The 27,764-nt window shown below is 40.3% G+C and overlaps 2 protein-coding genes across 4 annotated transcripts in view; both read right to left on the bottom strand.

Annotated features, from left to right (window-relative positions):
* cep85l (centrosomal protein 85, like) overlaps positions 1-9,437 on the bottom strand; it is a 92,663-nt gene extending 83,226 nt beyond the window's left edge. Inside the window, exons 1-2 of one of the 3 annotated variants that reach the window (XM_069195590.1) lie at positions 9,418-9,437; positions 8,595-8,707 (exon numbers count right to left, since the gene is read on the bottom strand). In XM_069195590.1, coding sequence (XP_069051691.1) covers positions 8,595-8,707; positions 9,418-9,422 — 118 coding nt within the window. In that variant the 5' untranslated portion in view covers positions 9,423-9,437. Of the gene's footprint in view, positions 1-4,783; positions 4,834-8,594; positions 8,708-9,266; positions 9,342-9,417 lie in introns of those variants that run through there. The other 2 variants (XM_069195600.1, XM_069195594.1) reach the window with 2 other exon arrangements.
* A 151-nt stretch (positions 9,438-9,588) lies between these two features.
* Positions 9,589-26,143, bottom strand: mcm9 (minichromosome maintenance 9 homologous recombination repair factor). Its single transcript, XM_069195587.1, has 14 exons — positions 25,977-26,143; positions 24,219-24,535; positions 19,303-19,619; positions 18,852-18,933; positions 17,215-17,415; positions 16,807-16,932; positions 15,914-16,033; positions 13,773-13,947; positions 13,378-13,580; positions 12,620-12,823; positions 12,400-12,482; positions 12,154-12,299; positions 11,021-11,820; positions 9,589-10,438 (listed from the first exon to the last, which is right to left on the bottom strand). Exons 1-14 carry the CDS (start codon positions 26,126-26,128, stop codon positions 10,389-10,391), a joined length of 2,976 nt encoding a protein of 991 aa, XP_069051688.1. The 5' UTR covers positions 26,129-26,143; the 3' UTR covers positions 9,589-10,388.
* Between the last annotated feature and the right edge of the window lie 1,621 nt (positions 26,144-27,764).

Raw genomic sequence — 27,764 nt, forward strand, 5'->3', positions numbered from 1 at the left:
GCGCAAGTTGGGGTACTAGAAAAGACAAATTCCTAAAACAAGAAATTGTATATGGCCAATAAAGTGATCTTATCTTTAATGAGCTTGGTTTAACATCACAGAAAAACAACAGGAATGAGTGCTTTTCTGATGGCTTAGGACATAGTTTAGCAACTGAAATCACCCACATTTATTGGTTCCATGTGTACAAGCACAGCAAACATCACAAAAGACAGCCAGACGCAAGTTTCCCTGGTCTAATCACAGTAATCACATGGGAACAAAAAACACAACATTACTCAGATGCAAACAAGGAAGCACATTCTGACTACGTCTTTCTGCAAAGAAAACTCTAAGGACTTCACAAATGCAACAACTAGTGAAAAGGATATTAAGGAGTTACAGCTGCAGAACTGGATGTCTGATGCTGAGGTCCTCACACATCTGTGTTGTGGTTTTCTTCTTGGTGGCCAATTGTGCAACACTAACACTATAACTGAAGTAGACTACATGGCATCTCTAAAGTGATATTTTTGTCTCACTTTTGAGACACTAACTTTTAATATTTGTTGCAGAGCACAGCAGCTGGACTGTGACTTCAAAATTAACTCAGAAATAGAAACAACAATGTTAATAATAACAAAGTAGACCATGCACAAAAGCTTTGAACTACCAGTACATAAAATATTCTCCAATTATGATAGTCGAACCTGTATCTTCCCTATATATTGGTTATTGTCGCATAGACATTGATAGCTATTTGAAACACTTTATTTTTCTACATATTTACTGAAAAATTCTGAAAGTATAATTATAAAATTAAAATCATATCTTAAAATTTAATTATCTATAGTTAATGGTGTTTGTGTAATTGTCACTCATTTGGATGTTGTATTAACAGAGAAAAATGTTATTAGTTAATAAAGTGTCTCTTCAATCAAGACATCCTCACTCAGTAGATGTTTCTAACTATTTTTTCTCTGATCATTTTACAACGTATTTGTACTGTAACATACAAGACTGCTAGCTAATCAGTTCCATTCCTATGTGGGTTTGTGTCATCCAGGGATGGTATTCAAGCTTTCTAAATAATTATGTACAGAGGGGCATCAGAAAAATGGCAGGATGTTAAATTACTTTACTTATAAGAAAGCTGACAACATCTGACACAGAGTTAACTGTGTACCTGCTACACAAATTCTAGAAAGCAAGAGCTGATAAGTATCTCACCTATAAGTAATTATCTTACCTATTAACTACTCAGGTGTTAAAATGACTAGAAAGCATATGGTGCAAAACTGATTTCATGCTCATTGGTATGCAGTGGTGTACGGTGAGCACTCATATCATGTAGATCTTTAATTACTCTGGACTTGTCGGAAAACACAAGACAGACTAATTACGGCCAAATAACTGCCAGAAGGCAAAGCTGGGTATGACACTAATATTTAGATTTGCATCTTAAGATTTTTTTAAAGGAGCACCTGAAACACCTCTCTTTAGCTGTAAAAACCGGTATGTAATCAAACTCAGACTTGTTTTCATAACATATCGGAAAAAAATCCAAGTTATAATATAATATTTCTAACATTTAGTTCTTCTAATTCCATTCATTTAATCTCTGGTCTTCTTCTTATATTTTTTATCTATTATCACACGTAGTTTTTACAAGTGTACAGTATAACATATACAGAAATATACAGTTCAGGTAGGTAGCTGCTTCAGCATGCGTAGTCTTCAAAGGAAGAAGTAATAGGTTTATTCCATGCTGAAAAGAGAAGAAAGAAAACACGTTTCGGCCGTGGAACCTTCTTCAGGTATCAACCGAAGAAGGTCTCACCTGAAGAAGACTCCATGGCCAAAATGTTGTGTTATCTCTCTACTCTTTTCAGCATGGAATAAACCTATTACTTGTTCCTTTGCAGAAACACATAGTGTGAGTATTGGCCCTAGCTGGTGTATCACCAATGTTACACAACAAAACAAAGTCAGCTGGCAAGATAACAGGATGTGCTGATCAACATCAGCCATCACATAATTAAACTTCCTGTCTGGAAACACTGTTCTTGCCTGCAAAACAGACTATTGAGTTAGAGCACTAGTAAAATCGTACTCCAAATAAATAAGACAGCACTAATTTCTAAGTTAAAACTGTTAAATAGTGGACATTGTGACATTGCTGTATATTCAATGACACAAGTGTGACATTGCTGTACAGTATATTCTGTTTATCTGTTTACTTTGGATGTAAGGCATGATTTCTCTTTCACAGAGGAAAGAAGCAGCAAAATCATGCTGTTGATTCTAAAATATATGTCTATTGTTAATTATTGTGAAATATAGGTGTTATTGTTAAAATATAAATGATGTAATGCATTATGTCAGTCTTTTCACTTAAGACCTAGAAAAATCTGTTGTTTATTTAAATTCTTCTCTAGTGGTTCGGGATTCTGGCTCTTGATAGAGATGACCTCACGCCATGAAACAGCAGGGAGTGGGATGTCAGAGCTGCTACATTTTTAAATACAGTACAATCTGCCAGATATTTCCTATCATAATACCCTTTCTCAGATCAGATTCAAACTGTGGAAAAATTGGATGAGTTTAGTAAGTTTAAAAGGAGGCTATAACTCAAATGTACTGTAGTTGCTTTTATGAAACTTCAATTTAATCCAAACTTTTTTTAAAGTAACTCAGATCTTAATATTTAAGTTTAAAATACAGAAGAATGATGTTCTGTATATGCATCAAAAATGCTGTGACTAAATAAAGGGTACTCAGTGAACGTGATTAAAAATGTTCAGATCTACAGTACGATTATGCTTATATAATTATTTTAACAAGAAATAAATCCAATTAAATGAAATCAATTTCAGAGCAAATAAACACTGCAATTATTTCCCTGGTAGACACTGAAAGAGCTATTTGATTTCATTTGGGTAAAATATCCTATCCTTGAGAATAAAGCATACCTCAATAATAACAGTATGGTGTCATTCTGAACATTTTCATGCCGAGACACATTATAGCAATGGATACTAACTGGATAATGAGCAATCATGTTGGAGGCTTGAACAGGCAATGAGTCATTTAATTTACATTTAAGAATAACTACTGAGTCTGATATCTCTAGACAGGAGGATCCAAAGAAGAGAACCAAAATATCAAAAACACCAGTGTACTACTCTCCAAACAAAGAATCTCAGCTCGTCCAGGCTGTTGTCCTGGGTTGTAGGAGGCATTTTAAAATTAGACAAACCACCTCTGTTTACTAGTTTTAATTTGCAAGTCTCTGACTTTGGCAAGCATTTTTAAACATTAAACAGACTTGTATCTAACAGGGGTCTGTGTTTTACGGAACGCTGGCTCTGAATGATACATTAGTTGGATGTTTTATAACATGGCCTCTTTCAACAGATTATCTATTCATTGAACTACCAGTTAATATGGCATTTAATATTGTCTCTTTCAGATTCATAAAGCTTTATAACATCACAACATTTTTTGTGGAAAAAAAAGGTAAAATTAAGTTTAGGAATCTGCCAGAAGAAACATTTCAGATAAAACATTCTGATGTTGAAATCACTTGCATTTGTTTATACAAGCCTTTCATTTCTGTTTTGGTATATAAATTAAATGTGCTTTCTGTTTATTGCTGATTAGTATGTTACTCTGAGTTAGTGTTAGAGGTACATATAAAAACAAATTGCTGCAATGTGCAGGCCCAGGTCTCTGCCAGCCCACAGCAGTGCTTATTAGTGGTTTTAAATATTGGCAATTTGAAGGAAGCCAAGCTGGTTATAAGGGGGGTTGTCTAATTTCAGACACTTTGTGATGTCATATCCTTCAACTTTCATAAGAATACTTGTCGCAATATCCCACAAGTCTCTTCTGCAGTTCAAAGTATAAATGCTGTATATATATATATGTTTTATAAGTATAAATGGTGATAGTAAATAATATATCACCAAATATTTGGGCACAGATTGTTTCATCATTTTTTGACCAGTCAGCTGATATTTTGCTCACAAAGCCCTGTTTTGCCTTTTTGTCCTCATTACAGTGACACGACTTGCACGGCAGCTCACGTACACCCAAAACATTTCCTCTCAGCAGAACGAAATCTCCCAGTCGGCCGTCACAACCTGTCATTTTTTATTTTCCATTTGAGCCCCTGCTAAGGTATTTGTGGTACAAACGGGTTCCAGACCATTGTACAAAACAAAGTACAGCTCATTGTTTTGCCTGTAAAATTTTACAATCACTGTTTTTGTGCATCTTATCAGCGCTGTACAGCCAGCGAGTTGCTCTGCCCCCCTCCCCCCCATTTCCTTTTCCATTGCCAGGAAATCAATTACTCTGGCTGACCAGAACACACTCACAGCACTGCCCAGTGGCTCTGCACCTCTGAGGGGTCTCTGGACCAAATACGTCCCTACGCACATCATATACAAAACTCCAAGTTCAGATCGAAATTCTGAATGTGATTACTTTACTCAACTTGTCTTCATGCTATATATATTTATTATTTCATACATTTCAATGTAAATATACAGTATTGCAAGAAATGAGAATTTCACGTCAGGAAAAACAAACTTATTTATTAATTAAAATTTTAAAACATAGTTTATAAAGATCACTAAATAGTACCCCTTGAATATAGAATACTTTTTATTGTTTAAAAAATATTTTTTCTTCTCTGTCTTGATATTAAGTTTCATCTACCAAGACAATTAAGAAAATCACATATTTTCAAGAAAAAAAGACATTTTAAAAGCTCTTAATAGCAGAGTTAGTAACTTACGGGTTTTCTTCATTAGATCCTTAGCTAGCAATGCAGAAGCTCTGTCAGGAAGTGATGGTGGTTCTGCGTAAGTTAACTGAAATTGAGTACAGGAACTCAATTTCAGCCAACCACTTTTAACGTAACAGATAAAAGGTGCTAGATTTGAATTCAAATTCTGCTTTCATCTTCGTTTTCACTACAAGGGTTTGCAATTCTTCTGAGCTCAAAAGTTAAAAGAACAATTTCAAAAATCTTTCGTCATTTTAAGAATATTGATTTGTGTTTAGTTGTGAATTATTAGCATTGTTTCTTTTCTATAAATAAATTACTAAACAAATACTGCGCAGAACTCCAAAACATTATCTCTGGGCCACGAAACACCACTTTTATAATAGAGTGAAAGAGTATTTAAAATGTTTTTAGGTAAATTATTTACATTCTAAAAAAAACATACAAAAATGAAGCCTTTTATTTAGTTAATAATATTTAGATTTTGGAAAAGTAGTCTTTCCACCAAAAAAAGCATTCCTAGCAAGTGCCAATTGCTTAAAATGAAGAACATTTCTCCACATTGGGAACAGACTTATCAACTCAAAACCCTAGACGGTTTCACTGAAATGACTACAGTACTTTCATCTTGAATTCAAGCTTAAGACGAGTTTACCATCTGGTTGACCTGTTTTGGTTGACCAGATGGCAAATGTTTCTGCCTTTCAGGTTCTTTATTAGAGAACCCACAGCAGGTTGTTTTGTTAAAGCCCTGATTGAACGGACACATCTTCACATGCAAGTTCAATACTCCCTGCCTGGAGTGTAGCACTTCATTACTTCTGCACATACAACACTTCCTCTCCGACAATGTCCTGAGGCGAAGACTAACCCAGTCCTCCACACTGCACCACACTGCCAGTCAGCCAGAACTTACTGGCATCATAATTGAACACAGATTCAGAAAAACATCCAGGAGCAGTAAATTATAGGTTTAATAACATCATAACACAGCATTTTATTTTAAGCTTCACTTGAATAAAGAACATCATAACATAGCACTGTCCGAATCATTTCAAGCATTTTTGTATTTACTTGGTTCTAACTATTTTGACAGCTATGCTTACTTCTGCAGCCATGTGTGGTCCAGTTATAGTCAGCTTTAACATTTCTTGATGCCTGTTCTATACAAACACTGTAAATGCACTCGAAATCCTACCCGTCGCTGGATATTCCTGGACAGTGAATATGTGTCTGAACATGTCAAGAAGGACACGTGCACGCAGGAATCTTGCCTTTCCAGTATTACTCAAGCTAGGCGGCAATTACTGTACATCTCCTCACCAAATGTGAATCATCTTTATGAGAGATCATATACATTTCTTGACAAGCTCTATTCCACCAGGCTAACAATACATGGGTATTACTGGGATCTTAAACATGGGCATACAGTATAGCACTTAGCATTGTGAATTATGCTACTGCATAAAAAAAAAACTAGAAAATCAAATGCACTGCCCTCACCCATGGTAAAGATGGCAAAACATGACATTATCATTTACTATCTAAAACATATGTGGCACTTACCTCAAAACAATATTTCCAATTGTTCCAAAGAAAACAGTTGTAAAAAGAAAGAAAATCACCAATTTGTCTCCAAAACATAGAGCGTAACATACATTTAAAACCTCTAGCCTTTACAAAATACCCAAGTGATAGATCTGCTTATTCAAGACACAAACACTGATGCATGTGTCTTTGACATTAAGGCCACTTCATCAAATGGTTTGGCCTCTCCTGTAGTGAAAGTATCTACACCACACAATGCCGGACCTTAATTACTGACCTCATTGCAAAAAAAAACATCTTTATTCAAGTTCAGCATCGACACAGGAACCACTATTACAGTATGTACTTCGATGCATTAAAGTACAAACATGGTTCACTGAAGAATTAGAGCAGCGAATAATGTCAGACTAACTCTAATGCACCTGAATGCACAGTATTTGTATTATATGACAGTGTGTAATTCAATGTCATAAACACATCCAAAGTTACACTTGTGTGTTTTGCTTTACACAGGCGTATTGCTACTTGTATTGATGAATTGTTATATGAATATGTTCTTTTAAAAAATGAAAATGTTTTAAGAACAGTGCTGTATAGTGTGGAAGTTCAATTATGTAGTACTTACACTTAATACTCAAGTTTAATTGAGATCTAATTTAGGCCTAGTCCCACTGATCTACACTACCTGTTCGGACCCGAGACAGGAATGAAATCAAACTATAAAAAGGATAAAGAGGGTTATGACACTAGAACTTTCAGAGTAGGTCTAGAATAGACTAATATGTAACCTTCTCCCAAATAAAATCCTGGACAGATTCCTGTAGGTTCTTACCAAACATTCTACATGAAGCTTTGTTTCCAGAAGTCCTGTGCTTGCTAACTAGATTGGATCCTTTAGCATGGTCTCCATTCCCTGCATCGGTTGCAGCCAAGAAAACAAGCACTGGGAGAGAAGTCTGATGCTATAATGCCATCAGTTGTTAAACTGACATTTATGTGCTCAGTAGACTGTGCGCTAATAAAAATGTGTACACACTCTTTAATACATAGACTTGTATATAGACTACACTTCTATACATTGAGAAAGTTTAATAAATCTTGTTAAGAGCATATATTTTTTGCACAGAAGGGCCACCTGAGTCAAATGCCCATCTCAGATCTGCACATCTTAAATCAGTTGCCTGACAATTAGAACAGGAATGAACGACTAATTTAATTTGTCATCCATTAGTACACAGCCTTCAATGTGGAGTGGAGCATTAAGCCAGCTGAACTGTTTTCCATTTCACTTCAATGGAGAGACACTGCAGCAAAACAACAACTGTTTACTCAGGTCACATACTGATACTGAATACATTATTTTGCCATTACTGACTTTAACTAAAGTTAAGGAATCTCCTACTGATTGTGCTAAGGCAATTTACAGCTCAAAGACGCTGCTGGGAGAACAGAAGATTCTCGGGGAAACACCGCAGCTCTGAATTCATTGTTCTTTGTTTCACACTTACTGTGCACATCCACCTAAGGAACGTGATGCACAAGCAAAGCAATGGGAAACCATTATGCAATTATTCCTTTCTGGTTTCTTTAAAGCATCAGTTTTTGCACATTTATTGCAGACGGCTTGCAACTGAAAAGTAAAAAACCTGTTATACCAAGCATTTTGTTTTTCTGATGAATGCATATAAAGTAAGAGAATATTTCATAACATTGCACAAAATCTAGAATCCCTTTAAACTTTTATGAGCAACTTATCAAGATAGAAATATAAACTGACCACAATATACTGTATTTCCGGAGGATGATGCAACTGTGATAGCCTCTGTGGTTTACCTTTTGATCCTGCAATTTCAGAGTCAGCTTTAAAAGGTTTAAAATCAGAAATATTATAGAAATATTGAAATTTCACTTGTTTTGCATATTTAAGATGATATGAAATGTTTCTTATTCACTCAATATCCTGCATTCTGATATGAATCAGAGTTGCATAGTTCCATGGACAGTCTATTACTGACTGAAGTTACAGTACAAGCAAAACCCATTAACCTGTCATTTAGAGATTTCAACCAACTGAGCATTACTTGTAAGAGTACAAAGTAACGTCCTCCCCTAGTCAAGTTTAACAAAATGCAATATTGGCTAATTACAAAAATTTCAGGCTGTGGGAATCTATTCCTCTCTCCTGAAGCAAATAGCAACATTAAAGACCGGACATAATGAAAACAGGCCCAAAGTCTTCCTTTATTAAAATGCACAGCACCTAAACGCTTACTCAGCCAACAGGCCATGGTGTTCAGCTGGAGCCAAGCAGGAGCCATGATGCCGGCGATCCTGTGTTTGTTCCAGTTTGGTTTGTGTGACTCACTGCCTGTGGTCCCAGGATCCCTGCAACAACAGTCACGACTGATAAGGTAGGTGTGGGACTACCCTCAGCAGAATTAAAATACCTGTGGCTTGTAGCCTCCAAGCATGGAGATTACACAGAACGAAAAAAGACTTCGGCTGTTTACACTCCTCCCAAGAAACCCTCCTGGTACGTGTAGCAGTGACCTGAATCAGCTGGCACTTCCATACAGAGGTGTTTAAGGTGTAAAAAAGGAATGGTAATGCAAAATTTAAGATTAAAAACCTGTATTAATACAGACAGAATACTGCTCTAGTGTAGATGCTGTCCTCATTACAATAAAGACTTGAGTGGCTATAGCATTCCCTACTGCTGCTACCATTTTATTGTAGTGAAATACAAGCCAAAAAGTCTTTTTTGCATCGTTTTTTAGATGTAAGAAATTGTGTACAGCACAATTTGAGGTAAGTTTAAAGAACAACAAATCCAGTCTGAGGGTTCTTCCTGAAATGAATTGCCACATTGTTTAGCAAAAACCTTTCCAAACTGAACTGAACAACTGAAGGCAAATGAACTTTTCTAGAATGAACCAGCTGTTACCGTAGCTCATCTTTTAACTTTACTAGAATCCCATTTTCCTTTTTTTCAAATCCCCCGTTTTCTCTCTGTGCTTGGAACTTGACTCATTCATCAATATCCATTATTGATGTGGCCTCATCCGCAGGAAGCAGCCATTAACGTCTCATCTTACCCCATCCTTTTACCAGTGATCTTCAGCTCCCTCCTGACATTGACCTTTACTGTAACACAAATCCAAAGAGCTGATTCCACCTCCCGCAAACTAAAAACAGGTGTCCGTAAAGACAAAACTTTGGAGTGGTAATAATTGTATGTTACAGACAATATCAAAATTAAGAGACAATTAAGATATACACATCTGAAGCTTTAATAAAATTAAAATAAATCAAAAGAAAAAAGGGTTATTACCTGGTTAAAGCGCTCTACATGCTGCCAATGACCCACATAATACAATTTCATGTTCTTCTGCTCTCATTAGATCCTGACACACAGAGCACCTGTGATTCTTCCACAGCCTTGACAGCACTTCACTCTGCAGAACCACAGCACAACTTCCCAGGGAAAAAAATGACCCTTCAGACAGCCCTGCGCCTTTATATCCAGAACCATGTCAGCAGACACAAGGTAAAACTGGACAGGAATATCTATTTTTACTAATGAAAGATGCCTTTATTAATAATAAACTTCCTGAAACTGCCAGAGCATGCTGTGCTATTCCTGCCAGTGCTTTTCATTTAAATTCTTCAGTTATTTTTTTAAAGATGGTACCAAGCAAAAAAAAAAAGCCTTTTTCCTTTTATAAATTGGAACTCTTATAAATTTACCTAAAACTCCAACAAAGTTTGCCTTTGCTAAGTTTAAATACTTGATTTTCTAAACAGGAGACTCAAAACCATTCATACAGAATCACAATCATTCTAAAGCTCTGGTCTTCAGGGGGTGTACATCAGTTATATACTGAGGGAATTCATTTTCATAGTGTCAGAAATGTTACACAAGAAAAAGATTAAATTGGAAATATTAACATCAGCGACTCTGAAATGATTAATATTACATTTCTTTCCAGTTCCTTGTTGAGAAGGTGCTTTAACCCCAGCATTTCAAGGATAATTTCATACTGTGCGAAACTGCTCACAGGGGTCATCAGGAAAAGATGTGTGCAAGGCATTTATATTGCTCAGAAGAGACCCTCTCTGAAATCAAAACAAACCAGAACACATACAAGCACTTGTAAGAGCTTTCTTTATATCTTCAATTTCAGTGTAATGAGATAAGGAATGATAGATACATTTGAAAAGCACCTGCATGGAACATTCCAAGACAGAAATGACAGTAAAAACATCCTCTACTGCAGACATCAACCCTAGACATCAACCAAGCATGAGCAGGAAGAGGAACTGTAAAGCATATTCATTATTTACACCTGCAATAGGTTGACAAAATAACACAAATTAAACTAAAGCATCCGTACAGAATCACAATCATTCAATTCTAAAGCAATGGTTTTCAAGGATTGTATTTAAGTTATACACTGAGGGAATGAAACTTCATAATGATAGAAATGTTTGTACAGGAAAAAGATTACATTGTAAATCTTTACATCAGTGGCTCTGGAATGAATTACAAAATCCATCGTTATTTCTGAAGTAATTATTGTTTGCAATTTCAAACCTTCCCTCAGTGATAGATACCACACTTGTTGATTTTGTTCTCGTATTACAAATTGACGGATTATCTTTTTTCTCTTGTATGATTCTCTTTCTCATTGTCCTTACGTGTTTCAGACTCTCTTAACTCTCCTGTCACTGGGAAATCGTCCTGTGCAGCAGACAGGCCAATCGCACCCCTGTCACAGACTGAATGAACTGGTCTCCTTCTGGACTGGAATGCAAAACAGCTCAGTTTTTCCCGCACAGAACCGGAGACCTCGTCAGCATGAGGTTTGGGCTGGTCTTCGGAAAGGTCTCTCTGAGCTACGTTTCTCTTCCTTACAGAGGAAGGACGCCTTTTCACTGCCACAGGTGTGCTGTGTGAGAGGAGGTTATCTGCACAGAACTCGAGCTCTAATCCAGAGGCAGTTTGCTCACTCCAGTCAAGATTACATGATGTCAAATTTCCTCTCTTCTCTTTTGGGTTTTCCACACCCACAACATCACCTTTCCTTTTTTTGATCCGCTCGCTATGAAAATTTCTGGACACTTTTTCAACAACCACAGAATCCGGCTCATCCATAACAGAACTAAATGAGACTGGAGCAACGCAGCTGCCTGTGCTGTCTGGCACAGTGGCACTGTCACTTGGTCTGCTGGTTCGGTAGGGCTTGTCACAGAGCTCAGGTGATTTCTCAGGCAGGGACAGGTGCAAACCTGCTTCCTTGCTGTGTTCACCAGAAAGGGCATGGAACCACTCGGGTGCATTTTCAGAGTCAGCGTTTGTCAGCAGCCCACTCTGAGCCGATGGCAACAATTCTACATCCTGGTCCAATCGTTCTGTTCTGGAATCGGCAGTGCATTGTGCTTTTGGCCTGGGAGACGTTTCTGCTTCTTTAGAAGAAAGTTTACAGCTACTTTTCAGCCTAGGGAGAAAAATACGCAAAATACATGAACAAATGATTAACTGACTCCCAGAACAGCCAGGGAATTTTAATGTTTATGCCCAGTCTGACCTGGAATAAATAAAGCTACAGTGATGTGTGATCACACAGTAAAGAAGCCACTTCACGGATGAAGACAGCACAATTGGAAAATGTCTTGCATTGAGTATGGCTGTACCACACTACCTGTAAAGGAAATACTTCCATTTCAGTTCAAGATAAAAAGTGTTTCTTTTTATCTTGAACTACTGTTCAGTGCAGTCTTTGAATGGTCCTAACTACCACAATAACACCTTTTGGTTACAACTGTCTTACCGATGGAGCCTTTCCAGTTCCTTGTTGAGAAGGTGCTTTAACCCCAGCATTTCAAGCATAATTTCACACTGCATGCGATACTGCTCACAGGGGTCATCAGGAAAAGATGTGTGCAAGGCATTTATATTGCTCAGAAGAGACCCTCCCTGAAATCAAAACAAACCAGAACACCAGAACTTTCTTTATATCTTCTACTTCAACTTCAGTGTAATGAGAAATTGAATGATAACTAAAATTGAAAAGCACCTGCATGGAACATTCCATGACGGAAATGACGGTAACTGCGTCCTCCACTGTGACAGTGTCCCTAAACATCAACCGGGCATGAGCTGGAAGAGAAACAGTCAAGTATATTTGTTAATAACACCTGCCACGGGATGACAAAATAACAATTCTCAAAATTGGATCCACGTTTTAATATCCTGATTTCACTTACAAATTCTATGACAAATGTATCTACTGATACCTTCTGCTAAGCGGCTCAGGCTTTCTAACATCCTAATGGTGGTCCTGGCTGCGTTCCTGCTGTTGCTCTGACGCTGCAGCTGGTAGTATCGCACGAGAACAGCGTTGGCTTCGTCCGACATTCTGGGCTGCAAGATCTTGATGAAACAGAAGTAGCTCTTCATCTTCTCGAGGGTCCACAATGTGTCGGATACAGTGGGCGCACCTGACAGACAAAGAAAGGTTAAAAGGCTCTGTTTTCAGAGCAAAAGAACTCCGACAGTACATGTGTTTTTTACAAAAAAGATAAATAAGTATTATTCTATTTGTGGTAAAAATGGGTGCTGCAAATATTATCTGTAAACAATTCAAATTGAAATGAAAAAAAATGCTTTGAGATTCAGGGAAATGGGATTCTGCATCTTCTCCAATAGGACACACTCAAAATATTCCCAAAATATTTCCAAAGATTTTTGAGGTCTGTTCTCCAAACATACATTTTATTCAAACTATAGTGATCAAGTACAAAAAACAACAAATTAAAAATAGTAATTTCCAGAGACTGCCTTATCAAGACTCCACTCTTCAGTTAGTATGCAGTCTGTCCCCTTAAAATGCTATTGCAGAATGGAACAAAGTCTCAGATTGGAGATTTAATCCCTCACCACAAGTATCCTTTCACCAGAACTACAAGGCAGATGGAAAAATACTGCATTATATTTAGTGCTCAGCAAAAAAACTTTTGGATGGTTTTCTTAAAGAAAAAATAAACACTTGAACCTTTGTTTTCCAGAATGAAGGAAGAGATGGTGCGATCCCACTCTTCGACTTTGGTGTCCTGCAGGACCAGAACCAGGTCAAAGCGGCTGAGCAGTGGACTAGCTAAAGCGATGTTCACAGACAAGGACACATTGGGGTCGTACTGCCCTTTAGGGTTAGTAGCTGCGAGGATGGTCGTTCTGGTGTTCAGCTTGCACACTAAACTAGGGAGCAAGGAAAAGTTCATATAAGTCACTTACAATGAGAAAATTAAGAAAATAATCATAAAAGTTGTCCGTTACTAATAAAAACCCTTCAAAGTTCACTCATTTCTGCTCCAGAACATTCTTCTGCCGGTATCAGGTGGCAGTAATTAACGAAAATGCATGCGTCGTGCCTCCAGATGAGGTCCTTACCCCGCTTTGGCGACACTGATGCTCTGCTGCTCCATGGCCTCGTGGATGCTGGTCCTGTCATGTTCTTTGATGCTGTTGAACTCATCGATGCAGCACAGCCCTCCATCGGACAGCACCAAGGCACCAGCCTCGAGGTGCCACTCGCCCGAGTCCTTCACTGCCGCCACTGTCAGCCCTGCCGCAGCCCAACAGCCTCGTTAGGAGCCATCGGGGCAGCAAGGATACAAGAATAACAGCCACTCACAGCATCCACAGGGATCCGAAAGTGCTGCACTTTCTACCCACTTCACCCGAAGTGACGTTCAGCACCCACCCCGGCCGCGCGGCAGAAACTTCACGCTCACTCACTGCAGAGCCCCGAGAGCAAAGGTTAGCCAGGGAACTGGGGTTAACACCCCCACGCTTATGAACGGGAGACACGAGTCAGGACCTTGGTCTAACACTTCACCTGAAGGAAGCCGAGTTGTGGACTCGAGGCTAAAGGGGGAAACATGGACTTGACTCGGATTCAAGCCTCTATTTTCACCGACTCGCGACTCGACTTTGACTCAAGCTAAACGACTCGGAATTGACTTGAGACTTGGAGATTTGAACTTGTGACATTATACTCAAGTGAACAGTCCAAAATATACCGTAGCCTAATAAAGTAGCCAGTAAACAGTAGCCTAATAAAGAGAGCAATCACTAAACACTGTAAGCTACTTCTCTTGAGGAATTGGCAACACACACCTAATTAATCAAACTGAAATGTAATAATTTGTTGAAAATATTTTTTTGTATGTTAAATGTATTTAAGTGAGAATAATGGTAGTATCACAGTTTCTACAGTAATAAAGTGAGGGTGCAATAGCAACCTAAGGCATATAAATGCAATTCCAAACATCAAAAACATTTAAATTTGTGAATAATTTTCTAATAGGATTAATGCAAATCGTATTCAAGCTGTCAGTTACCTACCTGAATTACTACCATAATGTCTTCCTTATGTTAATTCAAGTATGACCGGGAATAAACTGTAGGATTAAAACTAAAGCAACTGGAACAATGCATTTAGTTTATAATCACATCTAATATGATTTAGAGATTAACAAGTACTTTTGAATTTTAAAAATTTCAACTACAGAAATAAAATTTAATAATAGGGTTACTGGATACAGTGCAATAATACAAGTTATAAATTCTGTGCACGCATGACAGATGTCATTACATGACTGAACTGGCATGCAAGACCTAGCATTTCGTCAAATGGTTAAGATGGTTTGGGAACAAACGCATACAGGTGTGCCACTTGGACATGAGCATGGAGAAACATCTGGTGCAAAGAGAGCAGCAGAGTGCCTTGAATGTGGAAGAACTGTCGAGGAAAGAGAAGGGAAACCATCCAGTTTCATTCACCACTTGGCAACACACCCAGGAAAATGGGAACTTCATATGCCTTTATTATTAGTGTGGGTATATTACAATATCCTATGTATTTTCATATGAAATAAGATATTAAAATAATTGGTAAGTGAGTTGTAGGATGAGGACACAACCATAGATTTTCAGCATAAATCTGCACTCAAAATAAAGGTAAAAAAAATGCAGATAAATTAAATTATATTGGCAGGTTATTAGTTGTTTGGTAACGTACGTAGCTGTGTCAGCAGGCATAGGCCGCAAAGGAACAAGTAAAGGTTTATTCTGTGCTGAAAGGAAAAGAAAAGAAACAACGTTTTGGCTGTGGAGCCTTCTTCGGGTCAAGAAGAAGGCCACCTGAAGAAGGCTCCACAGCTGAAACACTGTGTTTTTCTTCTCTTTTCAGCATGGAATATACATTTACCTGTTCCTAATCATATTTAAATACTGGAAATACTTTATTCCAGGGCAGTTCTAACTGATTTCGGCCCTGTCTTTCAGTTTGGAGTTATTTTGCGTTTTTTTACAGAGTTTGGCAGGATGAAGCCCAGCCTTGGGAAGAGCAGCAAGGCTGATGAGGATGAGCTCAAGCCTCCAGCTCTGAAGGATCCCAGCCTGCTGACAGATGTCGGGGGTTTTGGCTTCAAGACCAGAAGGTTTACCCTCAGTTATTTCAAGGTGCCTTGAAGGGATTTTACTTTCCTGCAACAGGTGCATCAGCTGAAAGGGTATTTTACCCTTACCTGCGTTTGTTGAGCCTATCCCTGCTGTAAGGATAGACCGAGGTGTGATCTTAGCAGCATACTTCAGAAACTGTGACTTCCCAGTCCCTGGGTCTCCAACTAACAGGAGATGGGATTCACCTAATGAAAAACACGATCAATGCGAAATAATGAGACTTCAGAGTGGCAGAGTGTCAGAATGAAACCTATCACAGAGATAACCTGTTCAATTTGTCCTGCACATAATCAGAGATTTCATCAGCTTGACCTATGTTTCTTTCATTAAAGAAGAAAAATGTATTTTCACTGCCACAGGTGTGCTATGTTAGGGAAGGTTATCTGCATCTTCTGGAGATCTTTTCAGGACTGTGCAGCATTAAGTTAAAATGAGGCTGAGTTCTCATCTAAAGCTAAAACCTACAAAACTATTTCCAGCACTCAGCAGAAGTGGACCCAGGAAGATCTTCCTACTGTATCTCCAAAATGTAGAGAGCGGTTAGTACATCACAGCTCCTCTGTTTATCTGGATGTAATCAGCTTGCTAATCTCCAACTAGATTTTCTTAAGAAGAAGAAGAAGCAGAAGATGATTACTTTATTGGCCATATACAATTTCTTGCATTAGGAATTTGTCTTTTCACATTAGGTAGAAGGGAAGATGGCTTCTAGCCAATAAAACGTTGCCCACAAATACCAGCCTGACAACTGGCAACTGATGGACCCGATGAAGGTTGGACCAGGCCTTGATGTTACTTCCTACAAGGCTACAGTCTTTACCAAATGAGAAAAGGCTTTATTGATTCCTAGACACTGAGCCTTACTGACATAAACTTTTAATTTTGAGCTTTCATGAAAGTTTCCCTGGGAAAGTCACTTCCCTAGGAACGCTTAAAGGCCATTGTTGAAGACACTAACCTCTGACTTTGGTCCCTGATGCATCAACTCTTTGCACCCCGCCTGACAACACCATGGCAACCGCGAGCTTGACAACATACATTCCAAACACTTGGGGACAGAGGCTCATCAGAATCTGATTCCTGCCTTTGTACAGAAGAAAAATAGGCAATAGAGAAACAGAAAAACAAACAACCTGCATGCTAATAGTCAAAAAAGGGGCATCGCCTTTGTATGGGACAAAAAGAGGAGTCAATTAGAAAAGAAGAAATGCAATTGTTCTAAAGTAAAGATCACAGGAACACTTATGTTAAAGTCAGAACTGGGGTTCATGAAAAAGGGTCCACAGAATGAAGAAAAAATCCAAACTTTCTAAATTTGAATCAAATGAAAAAATCAAATGAAAGCAATGATTAAAAAAAAAATTACCTGCTAAAGGGTTGTTTTTATATTTCTCCCAGAACTCTTTAAATTCCTTTTGGACATCCTCAGTAACAACTGCTGCTGTAGACTGTTCATTGTTGACTTCAATGAAGTTGCCCTTTAACACTATTTCCAGTTCACATCGTGAATTCTGATAAAGTGGCTTCCACCGCTGCATCACAATGCCATACACTGTGACATCATCGCCTGTGGAACAAATCACCCGAGTGTCAGGGGCTCGCAATGTGCCAATTTCACATCACAAGACGCCTTCCCCCGAGACAGAAAATCAGCATTCTTTGTAGCATCTGCTCCACTGCCCCTTTACTTTATCACCTGAGGCTGAGCAGTTGTACTAATTTAAACTGAGACTGAACCAATTGTGCTTAAATCATTCAGTCAGCTTTCTTGAAGTTAGACACAGAAGATATGATTAAAAGATCACAGAAACCTGAATCTTAAAAACCGTATAGAGTAGAAAGAGGAGACATTGTTAGCGAGCATGCCATGTATAGACTTCAAAACATCCAGCTAATTTGAGCACTGAAGAGACTGAAAATTGGATTTATATAAGGGACTTGTGGCTTATATTTGTAGTAATAATGATTTGTTTTATTTTTGTACACAAAAAGCTAAAATAAATCTTGTTTGTTTAGTACTACACTTCTGAGAAAACATGAAATACTGCAGCTCCCTATCATTCTGTATGCTTTAGGGAGTTACTTAGTCCTGAGCAGGATCTTTACAAGATATAATTCAGCCATCTTTTCCCTACATGGTATTGGTGCCTCAGTTATAGACTATAGAGTTCTGGTTTCCTCTGCCTGTGAAACACAGAACCATTTGCACACGATAGTATTGAATGTTTTGTCTTGAGTTTTTTTTGGATATTTGTCTTTTTAAGCTTTGCTTCCTAATTAATAATTCTTTACCATGCCATACCAGAGAATAATAAAAATATACACCATATTACCACTCAGGTCTTTCCTTGGTACCACGTGGTAGGAAATTAACTTTTAGCAGTTTGCTTCAATAGCACGCTGTTGGCAAGACCTGATCTTCTTATTTATAATTTTAACCTCCTATTCCTCAACTATTCTTAACCCCTAGTTTATCGGGGGTGTCGCAGTGCAGTGGGTGAGCCTTTGAACTCATGACGGAGAGGTTGTGGGTTTAAATACCTGCTACTGACTCTGATGTTGCACCCTTAAAGAAGATCAGTACATTATCCAGGCGCTCCAGTCCACCCAGTTGTGGAAGTGGGACCAGCACTGCTGAGGGATGATCTAGTCCTTCTAACATTAACTCCTGCTGGAGTGTCATGAATGAAGACTGAATAACATTCGAAGCTTAGGGAGGTTCCGCATCACACAATGAACGGACCTGAAGAAGCACTATTTTTTGCAGAACGTCCTGCCAGATGGGTCAATATTAAATATTTCTTCACTGAAAATTTAAAATTAAAGGCTCTTTCACTCTTATCAATTATATTTGAAATCAGACCGCTAAGATTTGAGGTCTAAAGATGCAATTCTGATATAGAGGAGACTAGGGTTACATTGAGCCTCAGCAACTTCATCAATTTTCTGCCACGGGACCTGAAGGAAAGCACAAAAGAGACACTGTCTGAAACTGTATCCTACCGGATTTACAAGCATCAACCAAATCATCCTCCAGCACAACCAACATCGAGCGAGGAATACTTCCCACAGATAACCTCTGGGCCTGAGGATGGAAAAAATAATATCAATAAAGAACACATTGTTTATTAATCATGTCTTTATTAACTCCTAGCCAGGCTATGAATACAGAAGTTAGAAAATGCACAACACTGTGTGCTGTAAAAGGACAACAAATCCACAATCAGACCCAGGAATGCATGAAGTTGTACTGTACAGGAATCATGCAGCTCCTGGTCTCCACCTAGTGGACTTAAATATTATAGCCATGAAAAACTGTAAGGTTTTATGAACTATGTAATAACTATGACTTACTACAATTTTAGTATGCATACATAAATACCTTTTAACTGTGCATGTTTTACATAGCTGAAAACTGAAGCATGCGGTGTTGTGACACTAGTCTGGAGCTCACCTGCTCCTGAATCTTGATTTCCTGGTAGTCCCTGCACCTGGCTGGGACTGAGGAATGAGCAGACAGGCAGGTGAACTTGAAGGAGTTGCAGCCTTCTTCATTTGGACAACAAGTCGGGGGACTGAAAGTATAAAACTGCTCAAAGTCAGCCTTGACCACAAAGACGTGCTTGCACTTGTTGCACATGTAGTCCCTCTCAAACTCCAGCACCTTGGTGACGCTGGTACGGATGACCGTTCCCGTGACGGAAAGGAAGTGCCCCACATCCCGCGATTTTGGGATGCGATCCCTCGTCAGCTCAGGGCAAACAGGTAATCCTAGGAAAATAATGAGAAACAAGTGAGAACCTCATTTTTACTGTCAAATTCTGCACCACTTAATATAGTGTACTAATATAGTGTACCTCAGTACTGTCTGCTAGTCTGTGAGCGACTTCAATAGTACACTGGGGAGATGAAACAAAGGCTTCTAATGCACAAATATTCAACCTGCAGTCTTTACGTCTTCCCTTGTGAGTCTGTTAACAGACCAAAGGTGAATTAGTTATAACGATGTCTTTTTTCCCCCAATTAAAGTGCCTGAACACTAAAATGTTGAGATTATATACTACATCATCTTCCATCTCTGGTTGTATAAGATGCCTGTTAACAGTGTGAACTTTAGGAGTCCATTTTTTTTAATAAATAACAAAGGCTCAATTAAAGATGAAAACCTGGCAATGTGCAACATCTTATAGAACTGAAGAAGTATTTCACACTTCCAATTACACTTCTCAGCTGTCAGAAGAATAATTGCTTGTACTGCAGGGTGTAATACTTAATTTAATATGATCTCTATGATTATAATTTAATATAGTGAAAAATAAAACACTTATTAACGAGACAACTTCCCCTTTTGTTAAAAATGCCCAAAACATACAAAAACACTGGTATTTCTAATTCCTACAACACAGAAGAGGAGTACAGTTTTTCTATAATAGACACAAAAACAGCATCTGAACCCTGCAATGTGAAAACCTGGATCAACACCATTGTTTCCCCATTGACATCCCTGAATTTGGTACTGAATACTGTTTGTGGCTTCAAAGGAGAGATTAAAATCATGACGAAAAAGGAAGAGAACTAAGGGACTCGGTAAGCAAAAGGCAAGAAAAGGCAACATTTCACACAAATGACTTTACAAATTGGCTATATTTTATAACAATGTATTGCCATTATGTACATATACAAATTATTCAAAGTGTTATACATGGATAAGTATTTTGTTTACCATACATTTGGGTTTTTAGGTCAATTTTTATTAGGTCTGTCACCTTAGATGTTAGTCTTCCAGCATAAGATTTACTTTTCTAATTTGTTATGGCAGCCCAGTCTTGCTATTCACTGTCTTAGCTGTAAAATACGCATTCCTACAAGACCCAAGTGGGAGATTGGCAGACAGAAAACTTCAGACGAGTACCACATTTTCAAACATGTATGAAGTACCTTATCTAAGGTCTTGTAATTATCTGCACTGTACATTTGAAAAATGCATTTCCCAATGCACCTCTGCACTACTCCCAAGGCGAATATGAAAACAAACTTAAGTTGTTTTTTTTTTACCGACGACGAGCCTAGAAAAGATCTTCACCAGTGATGATCTTTAACCACCAGGTGGAGCTTACTGAAACTAAGTAATATCCATCAATTTTAAACCATGAGAGAAAAGGGGGTGTTGAGAGCTAACGTTCAAGTAAGCAGAAATGTTTTAATAGGAGTGATGTTTATAAGTTCTTCTGCTGCAAGAGAAGAACTTAAAGAGAAGGACATTTGTATGTATGTGGCCACAGGTCACATACAAATGTCAAACATTCATTTTTATTGCTCCTGCAGGGAATAGTTTTTAAAGGCAACAGGAAATCCATTATGTATTAAACACAAAGTTCCATATTATTATTATTAATTCCTTACACTTATATAGCGCTTTTCTGGACACTCCACTCAAAGCGCTTTACAGGTAATGGGGACTCCCCTCCACCACCAGCGGTGTGCAGCCCCACCTGGATGATGCGACGGCAGCCATAGTGCACCAGAAAGCTCACTTTACACCAGCTATCAGTGGGGAGGAGAGCAGAGTAATGAAGCCAGTTCAGAGATGGGGATTATTAGGAGGCCATGACTGGTAAGGGCCAAGGGGAAATTTGGCCAGGATGCCGGGGTTACACCCCTACTCCTTTCGTCCTGGGATTTTTAATAACCACAGAGAGTCAGGACCTCAGTTTTATGTCTAATCTGAAGGGCTGCCAGTTGTTCCTGGCTGTTGTTTATACTTTCCTAGTGATTTTACAAAAGCCAATGCGGAAACTGTTTGCATAAGTAACATTGTCACTCAATAGAGCAGAGCAATTGGAGAACATTCAAAAGGAGCTCTCCTAAAACTGGACATTTGAGTTTTCTCTTCTGGAGAAAATGTACAGAACAGTAGATGCTTTATTCCAGTACTGCAGATTTCACATGGAAGATTGCCTTGTATTTGGATGTCTGAGGTACATAATACAGAAACATCAAGACACATAATGCAAAAATATAAAGTCTTGAGTTCACGTGTTTTGAGAACTGAGGTCTAAGAACTGTTTTCACAGGATGTACAAATAGTTTGACAACCCCATTTATAAGCTTATAAAGGATTTCAAAATCACTCTTCTGAGTTTATCAGTGATGATGTCTTGTGGCAGAGAGGGAGGTCCAACATGACTGGGAGCTGCATTTTATACCATCTATCCATCTCTCTCCTTTATCCAGTACAGGGTCACAGGGGAGCAGAGCCTATCCCAGCAAGCAATGGGCACAAAGCAGGGTGCACCCCGGACAGGACACCAGTCCTTTGCAGAGCACACAGAGACACGCACTCATGCAGGGCCAGGTCTCCCAGGAGCCCATTAACCCACCAGCATGTCGTTAGAATGTGGATGGAGTCTGGAGCACCAGGAGGAAGCCATTGAGGAATGAGACATAGTAGCTGATCAAGACCTTATTCAACTATATATTCAAGATCCTGTAGGATGTAGCGATCCCTCTGTTGTATTCAGTGCAAAATTCCTAAGCAGAATCTGAAGATCCTGTGTTGGTGCTGCAACCTCTCATTAAAGATTCGACAATGTAGAATATTTTCAACCCATGTATTGCAAAAACAAATTCTGATGAACATCTTTTAGGCCTGAATTTTATGAAAACATGATATATGATTGAAATATATGATTCTCATATAATTGAATTGGCTTATAAATATTTGAAAACATATAGATACAGTGTAGACTTTCAACACCGCCCACAGGCATCATGTTTTTTTAATAAAAATAACTTAAAAGGCTGGAGCAGCAGTTACTCTTTTAGTTGCCATGGCAATAATTTCTGTCTGAGTTATATGTCATTTTAGTTGCCTACAGGTGACCACGTTTCTTTCAATTTTCAACACTTATCACCAGTAATATTATAGGATTAGAATGCTGTGTCTAAAAATAGAACATCTGTAGCAGCCTGGCCTTGCTGCATGCTGCTGTCAGCCCAGCTCCCGGCTAAGGAGCCCACGGCACAGCCCAGCTCCCTGCTAAGGAGCCCACGCCACAGCCCAGCTCCCGGCTAAGGAGCCCACGCCACAGCCCAGCTCCCGGCTAAGGAGCCCACGCCACAGCCCAGCTCCCGGCTAAGGAGCCCACGCCACAGCCCAGCTCCCGGCTAAGGAGCCCACGCCACAGCCCAGCACCCGGCAAGGAGCCCACGCCACAGCCCTGCTCCCGGCTAAGGAGCCCACGCCACAGCCCAGCTCCCGGCTAAGGAGCCCACGGCACAGCCCAGCTCCCGGCTAAGGAGCCCACGGCACAGCCCAGCTCCCGGCTAAGGAGCCCACGGCACAGCCCAGCTCCCGGCTAAGGAGCCCACGGCACAGCCCAGCTCCCGGCTAAGGAGCCCACGGCACAGCCCAGCTCCCGGCTAAGGAGCCCACGGCACAGCCCAGCTCCCGGCTAAGGAGCCCACGGCACAGCCCAGCTCCCGGCTAAGGAGCCCACGGCACAGCCCAGCTCCCGGCTAAGGAGCCCACGGCACAGCCCAGCTCCCGGCTAAGGAGCCCACGGCACAGCCCAGCTCCCGGCTAAGGAGCCCACGCCACAGCCCAGCTCCCGGCTAAGGAGCCCACGCCACAGCCCAGCTCCCGGCAAGGAGCCCACGCCACAGCCCAGCTCCCGGCATGATTATGAAGTTGATTTACTTCATAAGTTGACAACTTGAACTTTATCAATTTAAAATGCTTACCATTATGAAAATTATGAAGGATGACGCCTTTTTACAGTATAGTGTCCTCATCACTATACTGGGGCATTAGGACCCACACAGACCACAGGGTGAGCGCCCCTGCTGGCCCCACTAACACCTCTGCCAACAGCAACCTTAGTTTTTCCCAGGAGGTCTCCCATCCAGGCCCCTGACCAGGCCAGCACACCTGCTGAGCTTCAGTGGGCTGCCAACTGGAAGCCGCAGGTTGATATGGCTGCTGGAAAAACCTGTGTCCTGACAGGAAATTGAGCACGGAACTTGAGGCGATAGGCACGCACTTAATTCACAGCACTACCGCGCCCTTCTCCTGTTTCTTGCAGTCCTCCCAGGTTCACTGCAGGGAATCTGAAAGTGCTTTTCCTGAACTATAATATTTTTGCTTTGAACATTTTTTGCTCTATTAAAATAAATTATTTGCTCAGCAAATGGATAAGACTGTTTTAGATGTCAACATTAAATGCTCAAGGAAAAACATGCAAAATACACTTCCCTCATAACACTTCGTACGAGGTTAAACGAATCCTGACTTCTCAAAGCCTCCCCGAGAGATCCTGTGACACAGAGAACTGTTCCAACCAAGCCCACGCGAGAAGCCGAGCCACTCACCTGATATCCTTGTGTGAAGGTTCAGCTTCATTTCGCAGTTCCTCTGCTGGGAGGCAGACTGTGAGATCGACACAGCAGCTCTCTGTAAAGCATTGTCAAAGACCTGCAGCACCTCCCTGGGGAAAGCGTTGAAGTACTCTCCGACCTCCATATTGGCTTCGAAAAGGGTCATGGCGTTCACAACGACTGAGCGATGGCCATCTTCCTCACACTCCTCCAGGATGCGGACAATATGGTTCTTGTGGTGCTCCTTAACGTACAGCTCAAATACATTCCCTACAAGGGCGACTTGCTCTGCACTTAACAACATTCTTAACCTGCAGAAGGAAACAAAAAAGGGAACATTATCCTTTTTGTTAGGCATAAAAGGACAAAATCAACTAAAGCAAATAGCAAAAAAAACGTTTTTAAATTAATGCATAATTAATAAACATATTAAAGTTACTGACTCAAGCATCGATCTATTAAAACAAATATACCTTGAAATAATATAACATTGTAATAAACAGTTTTAAATACTTTTACAATAATAATTTGATAAATAATTTGTTGGAAAACCAAAGTTTATACTTTGCAATCAAAAGAACACTTCAGTAGAATGAACTGAAAGCAAAGGCAAAAAACACAAAAGATCAAGAAAGAAAGCCTGCAAAAACTGTTGCAAAAAAACTTTTAACAGCAATTGGTTACTTTCTGTGATTTATTTCTCGATTTTTACAACACTAAATTTGTTAAATAACCTCATCACCCGTGCCCAGTCAACTCACACGGATTTTGATTTAGTCTTTCAAGTGCGTCATGGTCTGTCGTCAACGATTATTTAAAATGACACCTATAGCATTTCAACAACATCCCAAGTCAGAATATTTTCTCTTTCTAAATATACAAATGCATAAACAGATTGGAGTCTATTTTGATGTTCAGTTTCAATTTGCAGGAACTAGTTTACTCCCCTTCTTGCACAGTGTACAACCAATTTTACACAGGTGTGCCTTTGTTTTACGCTCTTCTATTAAAAGTTTTCACAATGTGCCACTTCAGCTATCTACCATTAGAGCTGTGTAAACGTTTCTCTCGGGCGGGTTTCTTCTGCTAGTTTGCATTCATCTCATTAGGTCTGCACTTCCGGAAACGCGCGGTCCGGCGGGCGGTGTAAAACGCCGTCTTGCCGCCGAGGATCCAGGGATGCCGCGACAGCAAGCACACACCTAGTGCGGGCACCACAAGGGCTGTCCAAGCACAGGTACCGCACCCGCACCGATACAGACCGGTCCCTGACCGCAGCCCGCAGCTTGCAAACTTCACAACGCTCTACAAAAGAGCTGGAAGAAACTGACACTGCCGAGTGATGTACTCGGTTCCGCCAGAAACACTGTTGCACCGCGGGCACACGCATTCACGACTGGCCCCTCTCTTCAGGCTGTAACCAGCAGCAGCAGCTGCGGCAATGTCTCCTTCAGTGGTGTCCGCCCAGGCGCAGGCGGTGCACCAGTGCAACAGCAACAGGCGCCCTACCTGTATCCCCCTCGCACCCCGAGCCAGAGCAGCCGGACCGGCACGTCGCGCACATCAGAGCCGCTGCAGAGCGGGGGGTCCCGGCTGAAAATACCTCCCGCCAAACACGCGTTCTGTGAATTTTACACCGCTGATTATAAAAGGCGAGAACCTCAAGCTTTTCGTGTGAAAATACTGAACAATGGCGTCATGAGAATAGCGAACAGTAGCGTCACACGTATGTGTTATTATAATTATTGTTACCGGTGCACCCTGCGTGAGGTTGATGGTAGGTCCCTGCCGTCACATGACCTGTGTCCCACCACGTTAGAGCTGGAAACTCTCCGCCGCTCCTCCGCTTTCTCTTCATGCCCTTGTCGTTCGTCTGGGGCGCACAGAGGTCTGATAGTATACATTGTGCTGAGGGAAAACACTTTTTTTTTAAAAAACAGCTAGAAAATTAAAAGAAGTCGACACAGCGCACTTTGTGTATCCAATATCAAGGGGGGGTATGATGAAATGTTCGAAAAGCATTTTTATTATAAAATTAAATTACGAAAAGCAGTGTCCATTCGAATAGACAAATGTCTGCAGTCTGGTTAGGCAGAGCATGCACAGGAACCTGACGGGTTCAGTACTGCACCCTGCTCCAGGCGTGCGCCCTACACGTTCACCTACACGCTGCTCTGTGCGAAACGCCCTGTTCCGCCACCTGCTCCTCTGCACAACAGCGTTCACAGTGTGCATTTGTTCAGAAGCCTTAAAAACTTTTAAAAATATTGAAGGAAACAAAAATATACTTTAAAACAAATACTTGTGCACAATTTACAGTATAATATCACAGGGGCGGCGGTGTGGTTTCAGTTTTTAGGCAACTGCAATCACGTGACTTGTTTGGGCCGTTTTCACTTGCCTGCGTCGCTGCATCTTGAACCCCGTTTTCAACCAAGTTATTCTTGTCATTTGTTATTTCTGTTTCATTATGTTTTAAATCTTTTTTTGAATAAGATCACTGGTATATTGTATTAAAAAGTTTTCATATAAACCTTTGTGTTAAAAGTGCCTCGTCTCCCAGTTCCAAATACATCCGCTTGTGCCTGCCGTGGTTAATTCTGAGGCTGGACATTCTCAGTGCCATTGACAAGTATGAATACTTGAAGCAGATCCCCTCAGGTTTTCTCTCCTTCACACCCACATTCAGATCTTCTAGCCCTGATCTCACCCCTGTCCCTGCAGGCAAGCGAACGGCCAAGACACCGTCCGGTCAGGCTGAGTGAGGACCTGGAAGAGTCCTGGAGCAGCAGGAGCTGCTCCCTCTCTGATCCCAGACTGGGGTGAGTCAGAGTCACGCAGAGAGGGAAGTGAAGGAAAAAGGTGGAAAACCTGCACATTACACAAATTCAGCTTGACATGAAAACCCTCCATGCGTCTCTAGTCTTCTAGGGAAGGAGAGTTTGTGTAACAAGCAGAAGAAGCAAGTAGTGAATCAAGTTCCTTCTGTCTCCACCAGGGCCGTTTCACACTCCAGTCTCGCTCTGCGCTTTCCACTGAACTGTAATCTGTATTACAGTCATTACAGGGGCACACCTAAGTGGTTTTATTATTCACTGTTTTCCATTTTGTGTTTTATTACTGAAGAGTACAGTGTTGGGTAATGAAATTGAATTGAATTAACCTTTATTGCCTCTAAGGGAATTTATCTTGCACATCAAGAGCTCATTAGCATATAACAAATATGACAATGATACAATAAAACACAACAACAGTACAATACCACGATACAAAACAACATTTATCAACATTACTCATGTAGCAGACCTAGTTTGGGCACCTTGACTTCATCGCCCTCCCTGTGCGTAGCAGGGACCTCAGCCGCCTGGGTTGAGGGGGGTCTCCCTTAGGTCATGTGTCTGACTCCCTGTTGCGTTACGTCAGAGACCTGGGTTCGAGCCCCAGGTGTTGCGGGACGATCTGGCGGGGTGGAGCGGCAAGGGAACACTCAGAAACTTTTCAGCAGCATAAAATAAAAAAACAGACAGTTTGTCGAGAGTC

Source organism: Lepisosteus oculatus, chromosome 2, assembly GCF_040954835.1.
Source record: "Lepisosteus oculatus isolate fLepOcu1 chromosome 2, fLepOcu1.hap2, whole genome shotgun sequence".
NCBI classification, from domain to species: Eukaryota; Metazoa; Chordata; class Actinopteri; order Semionotiformes; family Lepisosteidae; genus Lepisosteus; species Lepisosteus oculatus.